General features: G+C 49.2%; 1 protein-coding gene across 1 annotated transcript in view; it reads left to right on the forward strand.

Moving 5' to 3' along the window:
- The window catches only part of LOC140700022 (integrin alpha-7-like), a 64,269-nt gene that overhangs the window by 43,992 nt on the left and 3,105 nt on the right, over positions 1–17,172 (forward strand). Inside the window, exons 3-12 of the mRNA XM_072972491.1 lie at positions 11,772–11,921; positions 12,538–12,675; positions 13,189–13,381; positions 13,464–13,544; positions 13,651–13,730; positions 13,870–13,944; positions 14,078–14,180; positions 14,690–14,866; positions 15,027–15,158; positions 16,968–17,081. Of these exons, the coding sequence (XP_072828592.1) occupies positions 13,527–13,544; positions 13,651–13,730; positions 13,870–13,944; positions 14,078–14,180; positions 14,690–14,866; positions 15,027–15,158; positions 16,968–17,081 (699 nt within the window). The 5' untranslated portion in view covers positions 11,772–11,921; positions 12,538–12,675; positions 13,189–13,381; positions 13,464–13,526. The remainder of the gene's footprint in view (positions 1–11,771; positions 11,922–12,537; positions 12,676–13,188; positions 13,382–13,463; positions 13,545–13,650; positions 13,731–13,869; positions 13,945–14,077; positions 14,181–14,689; positions 14,867–15,026; positions 15,159–16,967; positions 17,082–17,172) is intronic.

Consider the following 17,172-nt stretch of genomic DNA (forward strand, 5'->3'; position numbering starts at 1 on the left):
TTTTAATGTGCTTCACGTCTGTGCTGAGTACTATTGTAAACGTGTTATGTGGTTTATCTCACTTAGACCTCATAGTAACCCTATGATGCAGTATTCCTGCTGACTCCGTAGCTTATGGAGTACAGAGAGGTGACATAATTTACCCAAGGTCACTCAGCTAATAGATGAGAGAGAGGTGACTTGATGCTTTGCAGATACTGCACTTTTTACAAATTGAAAGTTTGTAGCAACCCTTTGTTCTCAGATGATAGCGTTTCTTAGCAATAAAGTATTTTTAAATTAAGGTAGTACATTGGTGTTTTAGATATAGTACTATTGCAAACTTAAATTACAGTAAAGTGTAAATGTAAGTTTAATATGCACTGGGAAACCAAAACATTTCTGTGACTCACCTTGTTGTGATATTTGCTTTATTGTGTCTGGAGCTGAACCCATAATAGCTCTGAGATATGTCTGTAATTGTCTCAAACAACCAGCAAATACGGGTAAAACACAAAAGTTACTGACTTACAGTCAGACTGTGTTTGAAACAATGAGGGTCAGAGGGGCTGAGATCCTAGAAAAGACAGAGCTGTGGGAGGAGGGGCTGACGTAGACGGCTGCTTTGCCTCTTGGCCCTGGTGGCCCTTGAGGTCCTTTGCAGCTTCATGACTGTGAGGGGTAGTTTCTTCCCTCCCCCTTTTCATCTTGACTGGCTCTGTGAATTGATTTTGACATTAGTTATAGAAGTGAAGTTGTGTCATTTCAGAGTTTAGATCACTGGAGACTTGTAGCTTCTCCCTTCTGTTTTGGAACATGTGCTCTGTGGGGATCCAGGAGTCATGAAAAAGTTCAAGGGGGAGAGCATAGCTCAGTGGTAGAGCGCATGCCCCGCACGCACAAGGTCCTGGGTTCAGTCCCCAGTACCTCCATTAAAAAACAAACAAACAAAAAAAACCAACTATTACCCCCCATCTCCCAACAACAACAAAAGTTCAAATACTGTGAGATTGCCGTGCAACGAGGACGCTCAAGCCAGCCTTGCTGAATAGAGAGATACTTGGTCAGCCCCCGCCTCATTCAGCCGTCTTAGCTGTAGTGACCTGTGACCTAAGTCATCTTGGACATCAGCTCAGTTGAGCCTTTCCATGATTCCAAATGCCGTCACCACCAATTACAGCTAAATGAAAGGCCCATGTGAGAGCCACCCAGCTGTCCCGTCTCCTCTCAGAATTATAGTGATAAAAATGTATCTTTTCCACCAAAATTTGGGGTGACAGTGTTACACAGCAACAGATACTAACGAATAAGATAGAGTGTTTTGCCCGGGTGGTGGGCCGCAGGGACCTGGCAGGACACGGTTGGTCTTGTGAGGCCGGGGAAGCTGTGCTGGTCATTTGAGAGACCTGAATGGAAAGTCTTAGGCTTTAGAATTTTGAGATTTTTTTTTCCTTTCTGTAGGTACAATATGTTCAAAAAATCTTGAAAGAAAACAACAGTGTCAGTGTCTCCATCAGGGCACATGATTTCTTTTCTCTCTCTTTCATTTGGCTGGGCTTATAATTTACTTTTGATCATCAGAGCAGAGTAGAAATAAAGTTGCAAGATTTAGGATGTCATTCAAGAACGGCCCCCACCACTGGGGTCCTTGTAATTAACTGATGTTTGTCAGCATTTTGGACCATCTGCAATTTTGTGCACCTGTTTTCACAAAGCCTTCCAGCAATGGGCTGATAGTCAAAATATTTATGGGCATTTTATATATCCAAGTGGTTGTAGCTGCTACTCTGAATGTATTTTGGAACTAGATGTTTTAAGCATGTGAAATACTTCTCCTGTTCATGTGGAATGTTTCTAATAAGCAACTGCTACCATTAGGACAGTGGCAATGGGATGAGTGCATCACCTGTGTACCTCTGACCTCCCCTGACCCAGACATGTGGTCAGTGTAAATCCGTGAAGGATAGTAGGGGCGAAAGAAACTACTACATTGATTATAGAGATGGTAGAAGCAGGTGTGCTTAAGAAGATCATCCAAATAATTTTACAGAGCACCCTGCAATCAGGTCAGTTAGTCTTTTTCTAGGGACGGGGGTGGTGTTTACCTATCATTTACTCATTGTGATGAGTAAAGTCCAGGTATTTCCTTAGTGATAGGTGGTAGGAAATCCTGGGCTCTAGACAAACATAGCACCAAATTAACACTTTCTGTCCATTCCATTTCATAAATTAGTTACATTCAAGCAAATGACTGCTTTAGCATACAAATAGATATGAATGAAATTTTGCATTTTCATTAAAATGTCTTATTTTTAAACAACTTTCTGAAACTTTAATAGTAGCCTCTAACTCCTGTAGACCCAAAGTGCTATTTTCAGTTCAAACCCTTAATTACCAGAATACATGAAAGTAAAATTTATAATTTTGGTAAAATAGACTTAAGTGTGTCTATTATATATGATACATTCCTGGATTTATTTATTATTGCTTTTAACCCAGTTTGAGTTCTGTGTCTTTCATTATGGGATTCACTGATATGTTCTTCCCATGATGACTGTTATATAATTGGACTGATGTCTGCCATCTTATTCTATATATGCCATTTATTCCACTAGTTACTACTATTAAAAATCCTTTCCTGTCTCTCATTGGGTGGGTACTTTTTGTTTTGTTGAGTTGTAAATTATATTTTATTTTTGGGATTGATACCTTAAGATTCAGTTTTGTTTATTTTCATCTACTGATTTCTTAAACTTAGGCATTTCTATTTCTTTCTTGGATCACAACAAATATATTACCATTTTTGTATGTTACTTTGGTCTTTCTTCACAACCCCACCATTTACATGTTTTCTAGAATTTTAGTTCTGCTTTGGATATAGATTTTCTTTTATTCACCTTTGAGTCTTCTGCCGGGGTCCAGCCCCAGCGGGTTCAGGAACCTGAGGGAGGAGTAGCGTCGGCGCGAAGAAAGACACACTTCAGCAACTCATGGTAGCAGGTTCTCCGCCAGTTTTATTCATGCTGTGATATTTATACTTATGCTTACAAGCACTTGCGGTTGCAAAATACAGAGGGGGAAGTACAGTACTAACAATTTCAGCCTTTGTTACGCTTCCGCGGTTAGCTCTTCCGGAACAGTTCAAACAATCTGCGCCTTCACTGTCCTTTTACTTGTTCCACTTGGCCGCTTCAATGTTCATGAGGATCTTGATTTAATCTTATTCTCTTCCCATTAACTCTGTTGTACCAGAACGTTTAGACTGACCAATTTCCCTTTATTCTTTTTGGCTCTGATTAACAGGTTGACATCAGAATTCTTTGAAGCCTGATTTAAACTTTACTTAACCCATTCAGTTAGAGTCCTCCCTTCAAGATACGCAACAATAACTATAGCAGCACCACGGAACATTCGATGGTCCTCCAACCCAAGCCCAATTTCCTCTAGGTATCCTTTTCGCCCTTACTCTGGCTCCTAATAAAAGAGACAGCTCTGCACAGATTTCTTGGGACACATTTATATGGAATTGCCCCTTAGTCATGTTTGCCCCAGTCTTCCCCTGAAATCCCCCATCTTGTCCCCGTAGGGACTCCCTAGAATCATAATTCTTAATATATCCACATAGCAAAGCAAATATTGAGCAAAATCCCAAGAAGATGCAGAGAACCTCGCCACAACTTTTCTTACCACTGCTGTGCAGTGGCCCCCTCATAGGCCTCGCTGTGCGTACAGCCTCAGGGTCCGGTGGCGTGGCTCCCGACAGTCTTCCTTTTTTAAAAGTTAAAAATAAACATTATGTAATTAATATGTTATATTGTAATTTTTATGTTTCATATTATTTGCATCATCCTTCTGTTTATTTATCCTTTTATTTGAGTATTTCTTTTAGAAGTGTTTTGAATTTGTTCTTTGTGCAGTAAGCCTTCTAAGCCATTCTTTTATTTTACTATCACATTTAAATGTCTGGTTTCTTGAGGTGTAAATTTTCTCTATCTAGCTTGTCTCAGCGTACTCAGACATACCCACCTTTCTCTAGTATAGGAAATATATTATTATTTCATTTTTTCTCTTCTCTTCACCTGCAATGCTTATTCTCTGGATTTTGGCATCTACAATGGTCTTTTGGTGCCTATTTATCTACCTACCTACCTAATTTAATATCTTTATTGTTTTATGTTATCTACCTAATATCTTTATTCTTTTCTGTTGCTTTTTGGGAGAGTTTATCAGGTCTGATCTTTTTGGGGGGCGGAAGGTAACTAGGTTTATTTTATTTATTTGTTTTACTTTAACGGAGGGCCTTGTGCATGCTAAGCACGCACTCTACCACTTGAGCTATACCCTCCCTCCTTATGAGGTCTGGTCTTCTAGCTCAGTTTTAATGAATGTTTTAGTTCCTTCTCTCTTGGTATTAGCCTCATCTTTGTTTCATTTATTAGGTTTTTCAGCCATATTTTTTACCTAGTTATTTTTATAATGTCTTGTCCTTCATGTTACCAGTATCATTCTTATCTTTTTGAGATTATACTTAGTAAAAAAAATTTTGTATATGTATATATATATTTTTTTCATTGAAATATAGTCAGTTTCCAGTGTGTCAATTTCTGGTGTATAACATAATGCTTCAGTCATACATGAACAGATATATATTCATTTTCATATTCTTTTTCACCATGTTACTATAAGATATTGAATATAGTTCCCTGTACTATACAGTATAAACTTGTTAAATTCTTGATGTTTCTGTTCCTATAATTCTTCCCTTCCTCTGTTGTCTTGTGTGTAATCTTGCTCCCCACCCCAGCCCCCAATTCACAGTGGCTGTATTCCTCAGATGGGTGGTTATTGTGGCTTCTGAACTCATAACCCCTGCAGAGCTTCAGCAATACTGTCTAGTGATGTGTAAGGGCTGAAGCTTAAGCCCTGGTTTGTGACCTTCTGGGTGAATCTAAAGAAATGACAAAGATGATCCTTAGGCTGGAAAACCCAAATCATTATAGAACTGTTGTTACCTTGCTTGACTTCTTAAAAAATTCTCTCCTTCCCTTTTGAATTTTATTTTAAACTCTTTGCAAGAAGTGGCTTTGGGTTTAGATTTATAATTCATAAGCCCACAAGCTCTGGGGGCTCAGGGAGAGAGGAGAGAGGAGTGAACGCTTGGCGCAGTAGGTCCGGTCTCACTTGCTTTTATTCTCCCCTCACCCCAGCCCTGCTGATACTATCCTGGGAATATGAGGCTGTAGAGCTGTTTCTTTTGATTCTTTCAACAGCGGTGACAGGAGGATGAAACCCATCAACTTAATTAGACCCTGAATGCCCTAAAGGTTCAGCTGCAGAATTAGTAAACTCATTCCTTTGCTCTTCTGTGACTTGGGTTACATTCCAAGTCAATATTAACATAAAGATAGCCAGGTGGACAGTTTCAGAAGAGCATGACTTGTCTTTTTCTTTTGTCTTCTGGGCAAGCTCTTGTAGAAGGTGACACATTCCCTCCTGATTTCATTTCAAAATGCTTTTATTATGAAGACTGGGTGGAGCCCTGGCTCATATTCCTGGACTTTGACTTGCACAAGTAGTCTTCTTCTTTCTCTTGGCATACTTGGCGTCTGGGGCGCGGGGAGTCTGTGGTAGCCCAGTCCTAACAGTCCGCTGCCGGGTGTTCTGATTGGCTTTATCTGAAGCGCGGGTTAGACCTTCACTGACCTGGCTAACCGAGGATGCAGCTGGACAGAAGAGGAATGGAAACAAGCTGGCCTTGCGGCAAGTAGAATGGCCAACATCTTTACAGTCTCGGGTTAAACCAAACAATTTAATACTTATTCTTACCAGTTAAGCCTGAGTTTCTTGAAAAGGACATTGGTTATTATTACCATACTGTTATAATGGATATCATTTATTAAACACTTAATAATGGCTTTAAATTTTTTAATACTTACTATCTCTTTAATGCTCAAAACGATCCTAAAATATAGACAATATTATTATACACATTTTAGAGTTGAGAAAAGTAAGCTTTAGAGAGGTGAAAAACTGTTGCAAGGAGACTTGGGTAAGAAGGTTGAGAATCCGGGATTTGAGCAAAAGCCTGTATTTTCAATCACAATGTGGCTTTGTCTCCCACTTCATCATAGGATTGGTAGAAATGTCGATTTGGGGGAACTTAATGATTCAGGAGTGGCTGTTTAAAAACATTTCTCTATTTATTAACAGTTCAGTGAAGTTGGAATAAATTGAAAGTCACCACTAATCTCTTAGCTTATCCATCAAGGAAACCCAGATATTCAAAACAGCAGTGGCTTTATATAAAAGGCCATTTATTAAAACTACTGTACACTCTTCAGTGCTTTCTGGGGTTCTGGGAGTTTGGTCTCACGATCAGTCCAGTACAGTTTGCTCCTTAAGTGCTTGAGGAGCATTGTGCCATTCAGTGTTCCTACCACGTATAACAGGTGTGAATACATCAGATGATGTTCCATTTGTACCCCAAACAGTAATCAGCATTCTGCAATGAATTAGGATAGTACCAAACAATGTACAAATACTCAGATTTCTAAAATGTCCTGTTCCACTGACATTGATTCAAATTCAATTTGCTCTCCCTTTGACTCCATGTAGAGTTCTTGGTAGGGTAGTCTATTTCCAGTTGGTTGCAGAGACTCAAAATTTGGAACATTCTAGACATAAAACTGTATGAATACCTTATATTCTTCTCTACTTTATGAAACAGTTATCCATGGCTTATGCTTTTTTTAAAAAAAAGCAAAAATTTGGGAACAAGTTAAACAAATGAAGTCATATCACAGAATTTGTCCTCTATAATACCTAACAAAATAAACAAAAAGATCAAAATAAAATCACAATAGAAAAAGAATTATGCGAGACTACAAAGAGGGAGAGTCAGTGATTCATAACCTTAAAAAATGTCAGTTTATGAAAACCACCAATAGGAGAAGTGAGAGGATTCTAACCTTCCCTCTAGAAACCTAACCATAACTTCTAGAAAACGGATGTGTAAGTTGACAAAAATCTTGAGAATTTTCACCTCATTTGGAGAAAAGTGGATCAAATGTAAAGCTTTTTTTCTTTATGGGAGGATGGAAGTTGCAATGGCTACAGTTGAAACAGAAATGAAAAAGGAAAGGAGAATAAAAAATTATTGACACTTTGATAGAAGCATGGTCTCCAGCGCTCCACAGTGAAGAGCAGTGCCCATGCCAGACCGCCTTGCAGACAATGCTGATAACATCACCTCCTTTCTTAAACGTCTCTTGGCTCACCGAGATCCAGCTAACTCCACACTTTGTAATAAATACCTTTATGATCTGGCCTCTCTTTCTTGCTCTAAATTTTTACTTTCCCACTCTCCTAAATAAGCAGGATGTTTGCCTCTTAAATTTCAAGTGATTTCCAGAAAGCAGTTAATTCTTTCCAATTGTTCTTTTCAGGGATCCTCAGTCAACTTTCTCTAATAACACTTGCCATGTTATTTTTTTTAACTTATGACATCAATTTACAGTTTATACACATTTCTATCACATTAGATCGTAGGTTCCTTGAAATTAGGGCATATTCCCTTTATACTTTTGTCCTCAAGTGCTGGTTCAGCACTTGAAATGTAGTAGACATTCAGTACATATTTATTAAGTGGAATGTATTTCCTTGAGATATAAATATATAAATATATATATTTAAAGCTTCACGGTCTTTTTGATGTTGTCCTTGAATGCTTGCTTCACTTGCTGATTTCTTAGAGTGTAAATGAAAGGGTTTAACAAGGGAGTAATTGAAGTAACGAGCACAGCTATTCCTTTGTTGAAAACACCTTCTTCTTTTGCAGAAAGATTAATATACATAAACATGCAGCTGCCATAAGAGAGAGAGATGACAATCATATGGGAGGAACTATGGAAGAAACCTTTGTCCTTTGCTGTCTCAGGCCAGAAGCAGTCTTTGGAGAAACACCGGGAGCAGACCCTCCACCTGGTTTCTTTCCATCCGAAGGCACCCCGCTCGGCGCTGGCACCAGGAAGTCGGGCAGGGTGTCATGGTGCTGGCTCTGCAGTTCACAACCACGGGGGCACCTGGCCAGCAGACACCAGCCTACTGAAGGGTGTGAGGACTCCGTGCGATGTGGTCCCCAGGGCCACCATCACTCATGGACACGTTTTGCATTCCAACACAGTATTTATTGAGAATTCACATACATGGGAAGCCCTCCTCCCATGCCCCCCCACCCCCTTTCCCCCCAACTCACCCCCCCTACCCGAGTGCACCCCCTGCTGCCGAGGAAAGAGTTAAGACACCTCACTGAGCAAACACTCCAAGACCCTTTCGATTGTAAGGACCTCAGCCTCCTGCTTGTACCACTCCTCCTGCTGCTGCAAGGCCTCCACTTCCCACTCCAACTCACAATACCTCTCCTGCAGCCTCTGGAGCTCAGCCAAGGACTCCTCTATGCTCAGGACCAGGGGCTCCCCTGGGATGTGCCCACGCCCCTCCCTCCCTGCCACGACCCGGGGCTCCTGTTCTGCTGGCCCCTTTCTCCTCCCCAAGATGACTCTGAGGACAAAGATGACCCCGCAGGTGTTATGGAACCAGGATGGTAGGTGGAATGTGGCCCCAGCCCAGGGGCCTGCTGGCACCTCGGCCCAGTGACCCGTAAGGAGGAGGACCACGCTCTCAAGGGTCCCGGGCACCGAAATGGTGACGTTGGAGTGCCTGCCCTTGCCAAAGCCCGCCATCGCCTCCTTAGACCACCACCAACGCACCAACGCGACTGCTCCGACCACAGCAGCGGTATATGGAGCCTGGCCTGGGCTGGTGGCCTGGGATGTTTCCAGTCTGCGTCAGGGACAGGACGGCCTTTGGGTCCAGGTTTTTCTTTCCGGTCTGTCTCTCGGCCTCCCGTCTGGCTGGCTGGCTGTAGGGCAGGCTGGACTGATGGTACCCGTTCTTCCCTTCGTGGAGGAGGTTGGGGCTGAGAGTCAGGGAGGGAACCAGGGCCAAGGGAGCCAGGGCCAAGGTAGGGGACGGCACGCGTGAGGACCGGCAGGATGTCTTCCTCATCCACTGTATAGCAGCCTTTTCCTGCCACCTGACCCGGGGCTGGCAGAGGTGCCGACGGCCAGAGGCAAAAGATGACTTTTGGCGCGTCCATATGAGGCTTGGGGCTGGATACCCGCGATTCAGTTGGAGGAGGTCCTGGGGAGTGCGGCCTAGGAGTCAGCGGCTGCCCTCTGTCAAATGTCTCTGCGTGGTTGCTTGGCTGGCTGGTTGGAAGCTGTGTTGGGACAGCAGAGGCCTGGGAGGGACAGTCCCAGGATGGGCAGGGGTCCACTGTACTCCTGTTGTTGGAGCCCGATCCCCCACCATGGGGCTGGAACCAGAAGGAGAGGAGCCAGGCCAGCCCATGCAGGTACAGGGGGCGCCAGGTGCGGGTACGCAGGCTTGCTGGCCCGCAGAGGGGCCTGAAGGTGGATCCTGGTATTAGAGTGGAGTGCAGCATAGGGGTCAGCGGCTGCCCTCTATCGAATTTCTCCACGTGGGCACTTGGCTGGCTGGTTGGAAGCTGTGTTGGGACAGCAGAGGCCTGGGAGGGACAGTCCCAGGATGGGCAGGGGTTCGCTGTGCTCCTGTTAGTGCCCGATCCCCCACCATGGGGCTGGAACCAGGAGAGGAGCCAGGCCAGCCCATGCCGGTACACGGGGCGCCGGCTGCGGGTACGCGGGCTTGCTGGCCCGCAGAGGGGCCCGAAGGCGGACCCTAGCGTGGGAGTAGGGTGCTCGGTGTGGGTGAGGGGCCCGGGGCAAGAGGAATGGGCATGGAGTGTGTCAGAGGTGGGTGTGGAGAAGGCGGTCGAGGACGTGGCCACAAGTAGCAGGAGAACCAGAAAGGCCATCTCTGCTATGGCTCACCTTGGCAGTGGCGCCAGCTTTTATAACCTCCAGTAGTGCGTCACAAAGCCTCCCTGTGACCCCTTTGGCCTCTCCAGCCAATCGCTAGGCTGCTCTCAGCAGGCCACGCCTCTGGCCAACTGCCAGGAGGCTGTCACCGTGTCCCTCTGTAACGGAAAAGAACAGGTCGGACTCCATGTTGGATCTGTTCCTGTGGCTTTCACCACTGTGCCTTGTTTTCCAGGCTTCGTCTTGCTAGCTCTGCACCTTTTGTAAAGCAGTGTTGCCTTTAGCCTGAAACATACAGGAGAGCCCGTTCTGGGATGTTAGCACTTGCACACTGATGTAGAGATGGCAGGTTGCAAAACAGAAAATAGCCTTTGTTTGTTGGAGGTTTACAGGGACACCAGGGCCTGACTCACATGGACAGCTGCAGGAACAAAGGCTTCCTGTGGCAAGAAGTTTGCAACAACCATCCACGCCGCCTCCCCTGTTTTTCTGTATAAAAGGAGACTGTATTCTGACTGGAGTAGGATGGTTCTCCAAGACATTAGTCTGCCAACCTCTTGGTCGGCCAGCTTACCAAATAAAGTTGCTATTCTTTGCCCCAACACTTTATCTCCTGTTTTATTGGCCTGTCGTGCAGCAAGCAGAACGAGTTGGACTCGGTAACAAGTGGGATTTCTGGTCACTGAAGATGGGCACCACAGGAGGGGCAGACTTTAGGGGCGGGAAAGCAAGGGCGAGCTTTACCTCAGACGAGCGAGGTTTGAGGTGCTGTGACACATCCGAACAGAGCTGTCAAATGCACAATTGGGAGATACGGGTCTGAAGTTCCAGAAAGAACATAAAAGGACAGAGATGATAATTTGAGGCTCCTGAATGTCCCTTCTACCACAGAGGCACAGAGTACATGGCTTTTCATGCAGCAATTGCCTCTGAGAGAAACCCAGAGCCTGGCTGAGTGACTCCTACACATCAGGTAACAGAAAACAACCACGTCAGAAGTGGTAGGAAAGGCACATCCCCACCATCAACCCCACCCCCAGCGCAGTGCCCTGCAATTGAGGGGCCCCCAACTCCCTGCTTCTCCCTGTGGAGCGAGGGGTCTAAACTGAACAACTCGCACCCCCCCTTAACTAAGGCTTCCATCCAAGGGACAAGCTCCCACGTCACTGTGCTCTGAAAGTCAGCAGGGCCTGTGTCCACCATTCCCACAGGAATGTGGCAAACGGAACCAGTGGGAGCACCAGCACCCGCGGGGCTACTCCCCGAGGCCCCAGCTCAGAGGTTGCAGGTAGAAATGGGATCTTCCAGCTTCCACTTGCCTGGAAGGGGTTTGGTTGCAGACTTTGCAAAGGGCCGCCTGGGCCCCAGCATCTAGTTAGCACACACACAGGTGCCAGCTGTGACCCTCCCCAGACCCCTGCCTTCTCCCTCTGGCTCACCCCAACAGTAAAACCAAGCATCTCCCTGGGAGGAGTCTGTCCACACAACTAGTGCCCCAGCTTTTACAGCTGCCATTCGAGGATTGGGCCCCCAATCACCCAGGTTTGGTAGCCTGCAGGACTTACACTCCCAAGTCCCACAGAGCTGAAACAAAGACGCTGACCACCCCCACCCCCCAACCGCTGTCTTCTTGCCTCTCCTGTTAAGCTCGGTCCTCCCTGCAGATGGTGACAGCATGTTGAGTCTTCACATCTGGTTCTCAAAGCCCTGCTCTCCTCCCATCTCCACCCCAGTCGCTCTCCCTCCGCCTTGCCCAGTTCTCACCTGTCTCCTGCACCTCCCTGAGCCTCTTTCCGAATTTCGGGATCTGTCTCAGGTCTGGCTGAAGCTTTGGACAGGGCTGGGGCTGGGGGTTGTTCTTGTATCCACGCCTGTCTTTTCGCTTCCCAGGAGAATGTCAAAGACAAGCTTCGGGCCATTGTGGTGACCCTGTCCTATAGTCTCCCGACCCCTCGGCTCCGGCGACAGGCTCCTGGCCAGGGGCTGCCCCCAGTGGCCCCCATCCTCAATGCCCACCAGCCCAGCACCCAGCGGACCGAGGTGAGCATGGGTTCCAGCTTAGCCCAGGAAAAGGAGCCGTGGCCCCTCTCCAGTGACACTCACTCACAGCTTGCAAGACTCTTTCACCTGTTACCCCAGTATTTCCTCCTGTTTCTAGATGCTGTAACAGGGTGGACCCCAGATGAAACATGGCCCAAGTGATCATGAGTTCCTAGTTGGAGGGGACAGGCAGGCATTCAGGGGCCCAGGGTTGTGGGGCTCTGCCGTCTTCAAATGTGGTCTCCAAGGCCATCTCTATCCCAGCCTGCTGGAGGGGAGCTTGGCGCTCCTTGCATGGGATTCACGGCCGGTCTGGCAGTGGCGCTCTTCACTTCGCGTTCTAAGTCTGGGGCTCAGTTACATGGGAGAAAGGCCGAGGAAATATGGCCTTGCTCTGGACTAGCCTGCTAGCCTCTACTGCGACATCGTAATACTCCCATCATTTTGCTGATGGGGCCCCAGCTCAGAGTGGTTGAGTGACCAGCTCGATATCACACAGCTGGGAAGCCGCAGATCTTTGAGTTGAACACAGGCTATTTACCCCTGTGATCCTCCACCCCACCTAGGCAAGGCACATTCACCCCCTAGTAATGACCCTCCTCGAATCTCTCCTCAGATCCACTTCCTGAAGCAAGGCTGTGGGGAAGATAAGATCTGTCAGAGCAACCTGCAGCTGGTCCACGCCCGTTTCTGCACCCGCATCAGTGACACCGAGTTTCAGCCTCTGCCCATGTGAGGCGGAGCAAGGGAGCAGGTGGGGTGGGAAGGCAAGAGCTCCAGGATCGAAGGAAGTCCCCTCAGGAGCGCCAGTCTGCAGGGAGAAAGCGGAAGGCTGGGGGGGACCTGCTGATAATTCAGAAGTTTGCAGATGAGGGCAGTGGTGGACCCACAGGGGCTCCCCTGGCAAGGAATGACAGGCCTTCACTATATATATACATATATATATATATACACAAACATACAGTTCACATATCATATCTCTCTCTTTTTAGTCTTCACGACCCTGTGAGATAGGAATTCTTGTAAATCCCACTTTATAAATGGAAAATGGAGGCCTAGAGAGGTTAGGTTACTTGCCCAAGGTCAGTTAGTGGTGGAGCTGGGACCAGAATGGAGGTCCCCTAACTCCAAGTCTTGATTCTCTTAAGCCTGAGATTTGGGAGACCCAGGCGGGAGGAGAGGGGGCATGACCTGGGGGAAGGGGCAGGAGAGGGGGAGGCGGGGGGAGGTGTTCAGATCTTAGAGTGAGTGGGATCTGACCCTCCAGGGACGCGGATGGGACGACAGCCCTGTTTGCACTGAGTGGGCAGCCAGTCATTGGCCTGGAGCTGAAGGTCACCAATCTGCCCTCGGACCCAGCCCAGCCCCAGGCCGACGGGGATGACGCTCACGAGGCCTAGCTCCTGGTCACCCTCCCTGCCTCTCTGCACTACTCAGGAGTCCGGGCCCTGGACCCTGCGGTGAGGACCTGGGCAGGGTAGGCGTGGGGTGTTCAGGGGCTCCAGCAACCCAAGCTGACCTCTCCTTCTCTCCCCACTCCAGGAGAAGCCACTGTGCCTGTCCAATGACAACGCCTCCCACGTCGAGTGTGAGCTGGGGAACCCCATGAAGAGAGGCGCCCAGGTTGGCACATCTGCCCCTGTCCGTATCCAAGTGGCTCTCTATCCCCCGATCCTTCCTCAAGCCCCTTGCCCTTCTGAACTCTCATCCTGCTCCGTCCTTGGTCCAGGTCACCTTCTACCTCATCCTTAGCACCTCGGGGATCACCATTGAGACCACAGAGCTAGAGGTGGAGCTGCTGTTAGCCACGTAAGTCTGGTGGGACCAGGGTGGGTGATGGTGGGGGAAGTTGGCTGGAAGTCCACCTAGAAGGGGCTTCACTGTCCTCACTTGACCCCTTGGGGTGACGTCTGTGCCCGCTGCCCACGCCCGCCCTGCCACACGCCAGGATCAGCGAGCAGGAGCTGCGTCCGGTCTCTGCCCGAGCTCGTGTCTTCATCGAGCTGCCACTGTCCATCACGGGGTAAGCCCTGCCCAGGGGGGCACTGCCGCCAGAGGGGTGGGCACTGCTACTCCCAAACCCAGGCCTGGGCTCTGCCTCACCCTCCATCAGGCCCCAGGCCTCCTGAGCCCCCGTTTTGACCCCTCCTTGCCAGGGTGGCTATTCCCCAGCAGCTGTTCTTCTCCGGTGTGGTGCGGGGTGAGAGTGCCATGCGGTCTGAGCGGGATGTGGGCAGCAAGGTCAAGTACGAGGTCACGGTGAGTGTCCTGGTGAGGCCCCTCCTTCTTGGCACAGAGGAGGGGCTGAGGTCTGCCCCAGGAGCTGTGGCTCTTCTCCCATATGGCCGCATGGTGGTCTAGCGAGTTCGAGGCCTCGCTCAGCTCCTGGGCCTTGGCTGTGGGCAGGTGTTTATGCTGGGGCCTCAGTTGGCCATTTCCTGCTCAGCCCTGGCCGGCCATCTCACCTGCTGTCTGGGGAGCCCATGAGGGCCCAGAGCAGCTGCTCTGCCTAGGGCCTCAGCTGGGGGCTGGGGACTCGGGGGCAGGGCTGCTGTCTCTCTCCCGGACTCTGCCCTGGCACGGCTGGGGCCTTCCCACACCTCTAGTGGCATCTCTAGGTTTTCCTGGGCTTGGGGCGGGCAGAGACTGGCTCCTGGATCTAGGATCCTGGGTCTTTGTCGAGACTCTGCTCTTCGAGGCCTCCCCGCAGCCCGCGTGCTCTCCATCCCCAGGGATTTAGTGGCCTTCACGCTCGCTTGTGCCCACAGGTCTCCAACCACGGCCAGTCACTCAGCACCCTGGGCTCTGCCTTCCTCAACATCATGTGGCCCCACGAGATTGCCAACGGAAAGTGGCTGCAGTACCCCATGCGGGTGGAGCTGGAGGGCGGGCAGGGGCCCAGGCAGAAGGGGCTCTGTTCCCCCAGGCCCAACGCCCTCTACCTGGTGAGGCTTAGGCCGGGTGGGCGGGGCTGCTGAAGCAGGGTCGGGGGTGGGGGGTAGACTTGGGGAAGGACGCTGTGGGCTGGGAGTGTGTGGGTAGGAGATGCCATCTCAGGACTGCTGCGTTTGGAGGGACCCTCACTGGGCCCCCTCCCCACCTCAGGATGTGGACAGCAGGGACAGGAGGCAGCGGGAGCTGGGGCAGCCGGAGCAGCCCGGCCCTCGTGAGCAGCCGGAGCCCAGCACGTCCTGGTGGCCAGTGTCCTCTGCCGAGAAGAAGAAAAACATCACCCTGGTGCGGGCAGGGCAAACTTGGTGCAGCCAGGATGGGGGAGGGGGCGCGTGGTATGATAGAGGATGCGGGTGGTGGGGAGGGAATGGTGTGTCAGGATGGTGGGTGGTGCGTGGGGAGGTGCGATGGTCTGACACCCGGGCAAGTTGACAGGACAGTGCACAACACACCTGTGAGGCAGCTGCAGATGCCAAAGTCCCACCCCTCCACGCTCAGCAGGTGCTTACTCCAGGGCAGGCACTTACCTATAGCCTTTTCATCTTGTGGATGAAAGTTCACGGTTTATAGAGGTGGGATGGTCTTAGCCACCTCTGAGATCTCTTTGTTCTTCTTTTGAATTCTTTTTCGACAAAAAGTCAATTTGCATAAGGAAACCTGCTTGATTTTCACAATGTCAAGGACACTTTAGGTTTTTGACAGTTCTAGCAATTAAATTGGTAGTATATTTACGTGATTTATTGTCTCTCCTTTTTGAGCAGTGTTGCCCCCCCTTTTCCTACTTGTGTCACCTAGCTTTGTTCCACAAGCAGACTTATTGAGCAGATTAGCGCATGCTCTGTGCTGTCCCTTGTAGGGCCGTGCTGGCAGGGAGAGTGAGCAGGGGACATAGGTTAGCGGGGTACTTGGTCTGGTGGCAAGGGGGTGAATCCCAGGTGTGGAAGGAAGGACAATAGAGGCAAGAAGAGTCAAAGAGGCCTTTGCAGGGGAAGCTAAGCGGCAGGGCCAGCTCTGGTGTCAGCTGTCTGGGAGGGAGTTCCACTGCCACACCCCATCCCTCTCGGGACTTCCTCAGCTTCTCTGCTCGCCCGAGAGCATGACCTGAAGCAAACGAAGGCGCCTCAGGGATAGTAAGAGCTTGTGTCATCGCTGTTTCCCTGACATATGGCTAGTCCTGGCCTTCCCCATGTGGCTGGTTTCCTCGGAAAGCCCTCCCTTTCTGATAAGAACTTTGAAATGGATTCTTTTACTAGAAATGGCATTTAGACAGATTGACCAAGGATTCTTGAATTGCACCAAAGCGGCAAAATAAAGGATGACGCAAGGAATTCAAACACTGTCAAAGCCAGTCTTCTGTATACGAAGTGTGATAAATAGAACATTAATCTTAGGCGAACAGGCCATTAGCTGGGATTGGGTCAAATGGATTTAAGTCAGGCCTGGAAGGAGCAGGGCCTAAGTCCCCTGCCCCCCAGCGGCTCTGGGGCAGCCTCATCCTCCTTCAGTGAGTTTGGGCTTAGCAGAGGAATGCGGCTTTGCCCACTGTGGACCTGGGTTCAAATATCTGCTCCACCTCTTAGCAGCTTTGTTAGCTGTGTGACCTGATGGAGGTCACCTGGCTTGTTTGAACTTGAATTTCCTAGTTTGAAAGATGGAGATGATGGTAATATGCACGTTGCAGAACAATAGCACATTTAAATGGGGTAAGTACCTCGCAGATAGTAGATGCTCAGTAAATGGGACCGTCATTAGGTAGCAGAAGCGGCACCTGGGGAAGCTGCTCTGCCTGTTGCTGTCCTCCCTGCTCCCCATGCATCTCAAAGCCAAATAGCCCAGAATTGGGGTAGGCTGCTGTTTTGGACCAAGGGTTAGTTTGGGAAGACTTCCTGGAGGAAGGGGGCTTGAAGCCAAGTAAGGAAAATGGGATAGATATTGAATGAGGAGCCAAGGGAATGGGAGGCTCAGGGAGGGATGGAGGGAAGGCTCTGGGCAGACTCAGTGTCTGTGTGAGCACGACTGTGAGGGTGCTGGGCCCTGAGCAGCTCAGTGGGGTGGGGCCACGCGGCTCAGAGCCTCGCCTGTCCTGGTCCCCAGGACTGCGCCCGGGGCACGGCCAACTGCGTGGTGTTCAGCTGCCCTCTCTACAGGTTTGACCGCGCGGCTGTGCTGCACGTCTGGGGCCGCCTCTGGAACAGCACCTTCCTGGAGGTGAGCGCACGGCCGGGGCACCGGGCTGGGTGTCCTCTTCCCCAACAGCCCCTCGGGGACTCACTTCTCCTCCCACCTCCTCTGTGTCCAA

The sequence above is a fragment of the Vicugna pacos genome, chromosome 12, assembly GCF_048564905.1.
Source record: "Vicugna pacos chromosome 12, VicPac4, whole genome shotgun sequence".
NCBI classification, from domain to species: domain Eukaryota; kingdom Metazoa; phylum Chordata; class Mammalia; order Artiodactyla; family Camelidae; genus Vicugna; species Vicugna pacos.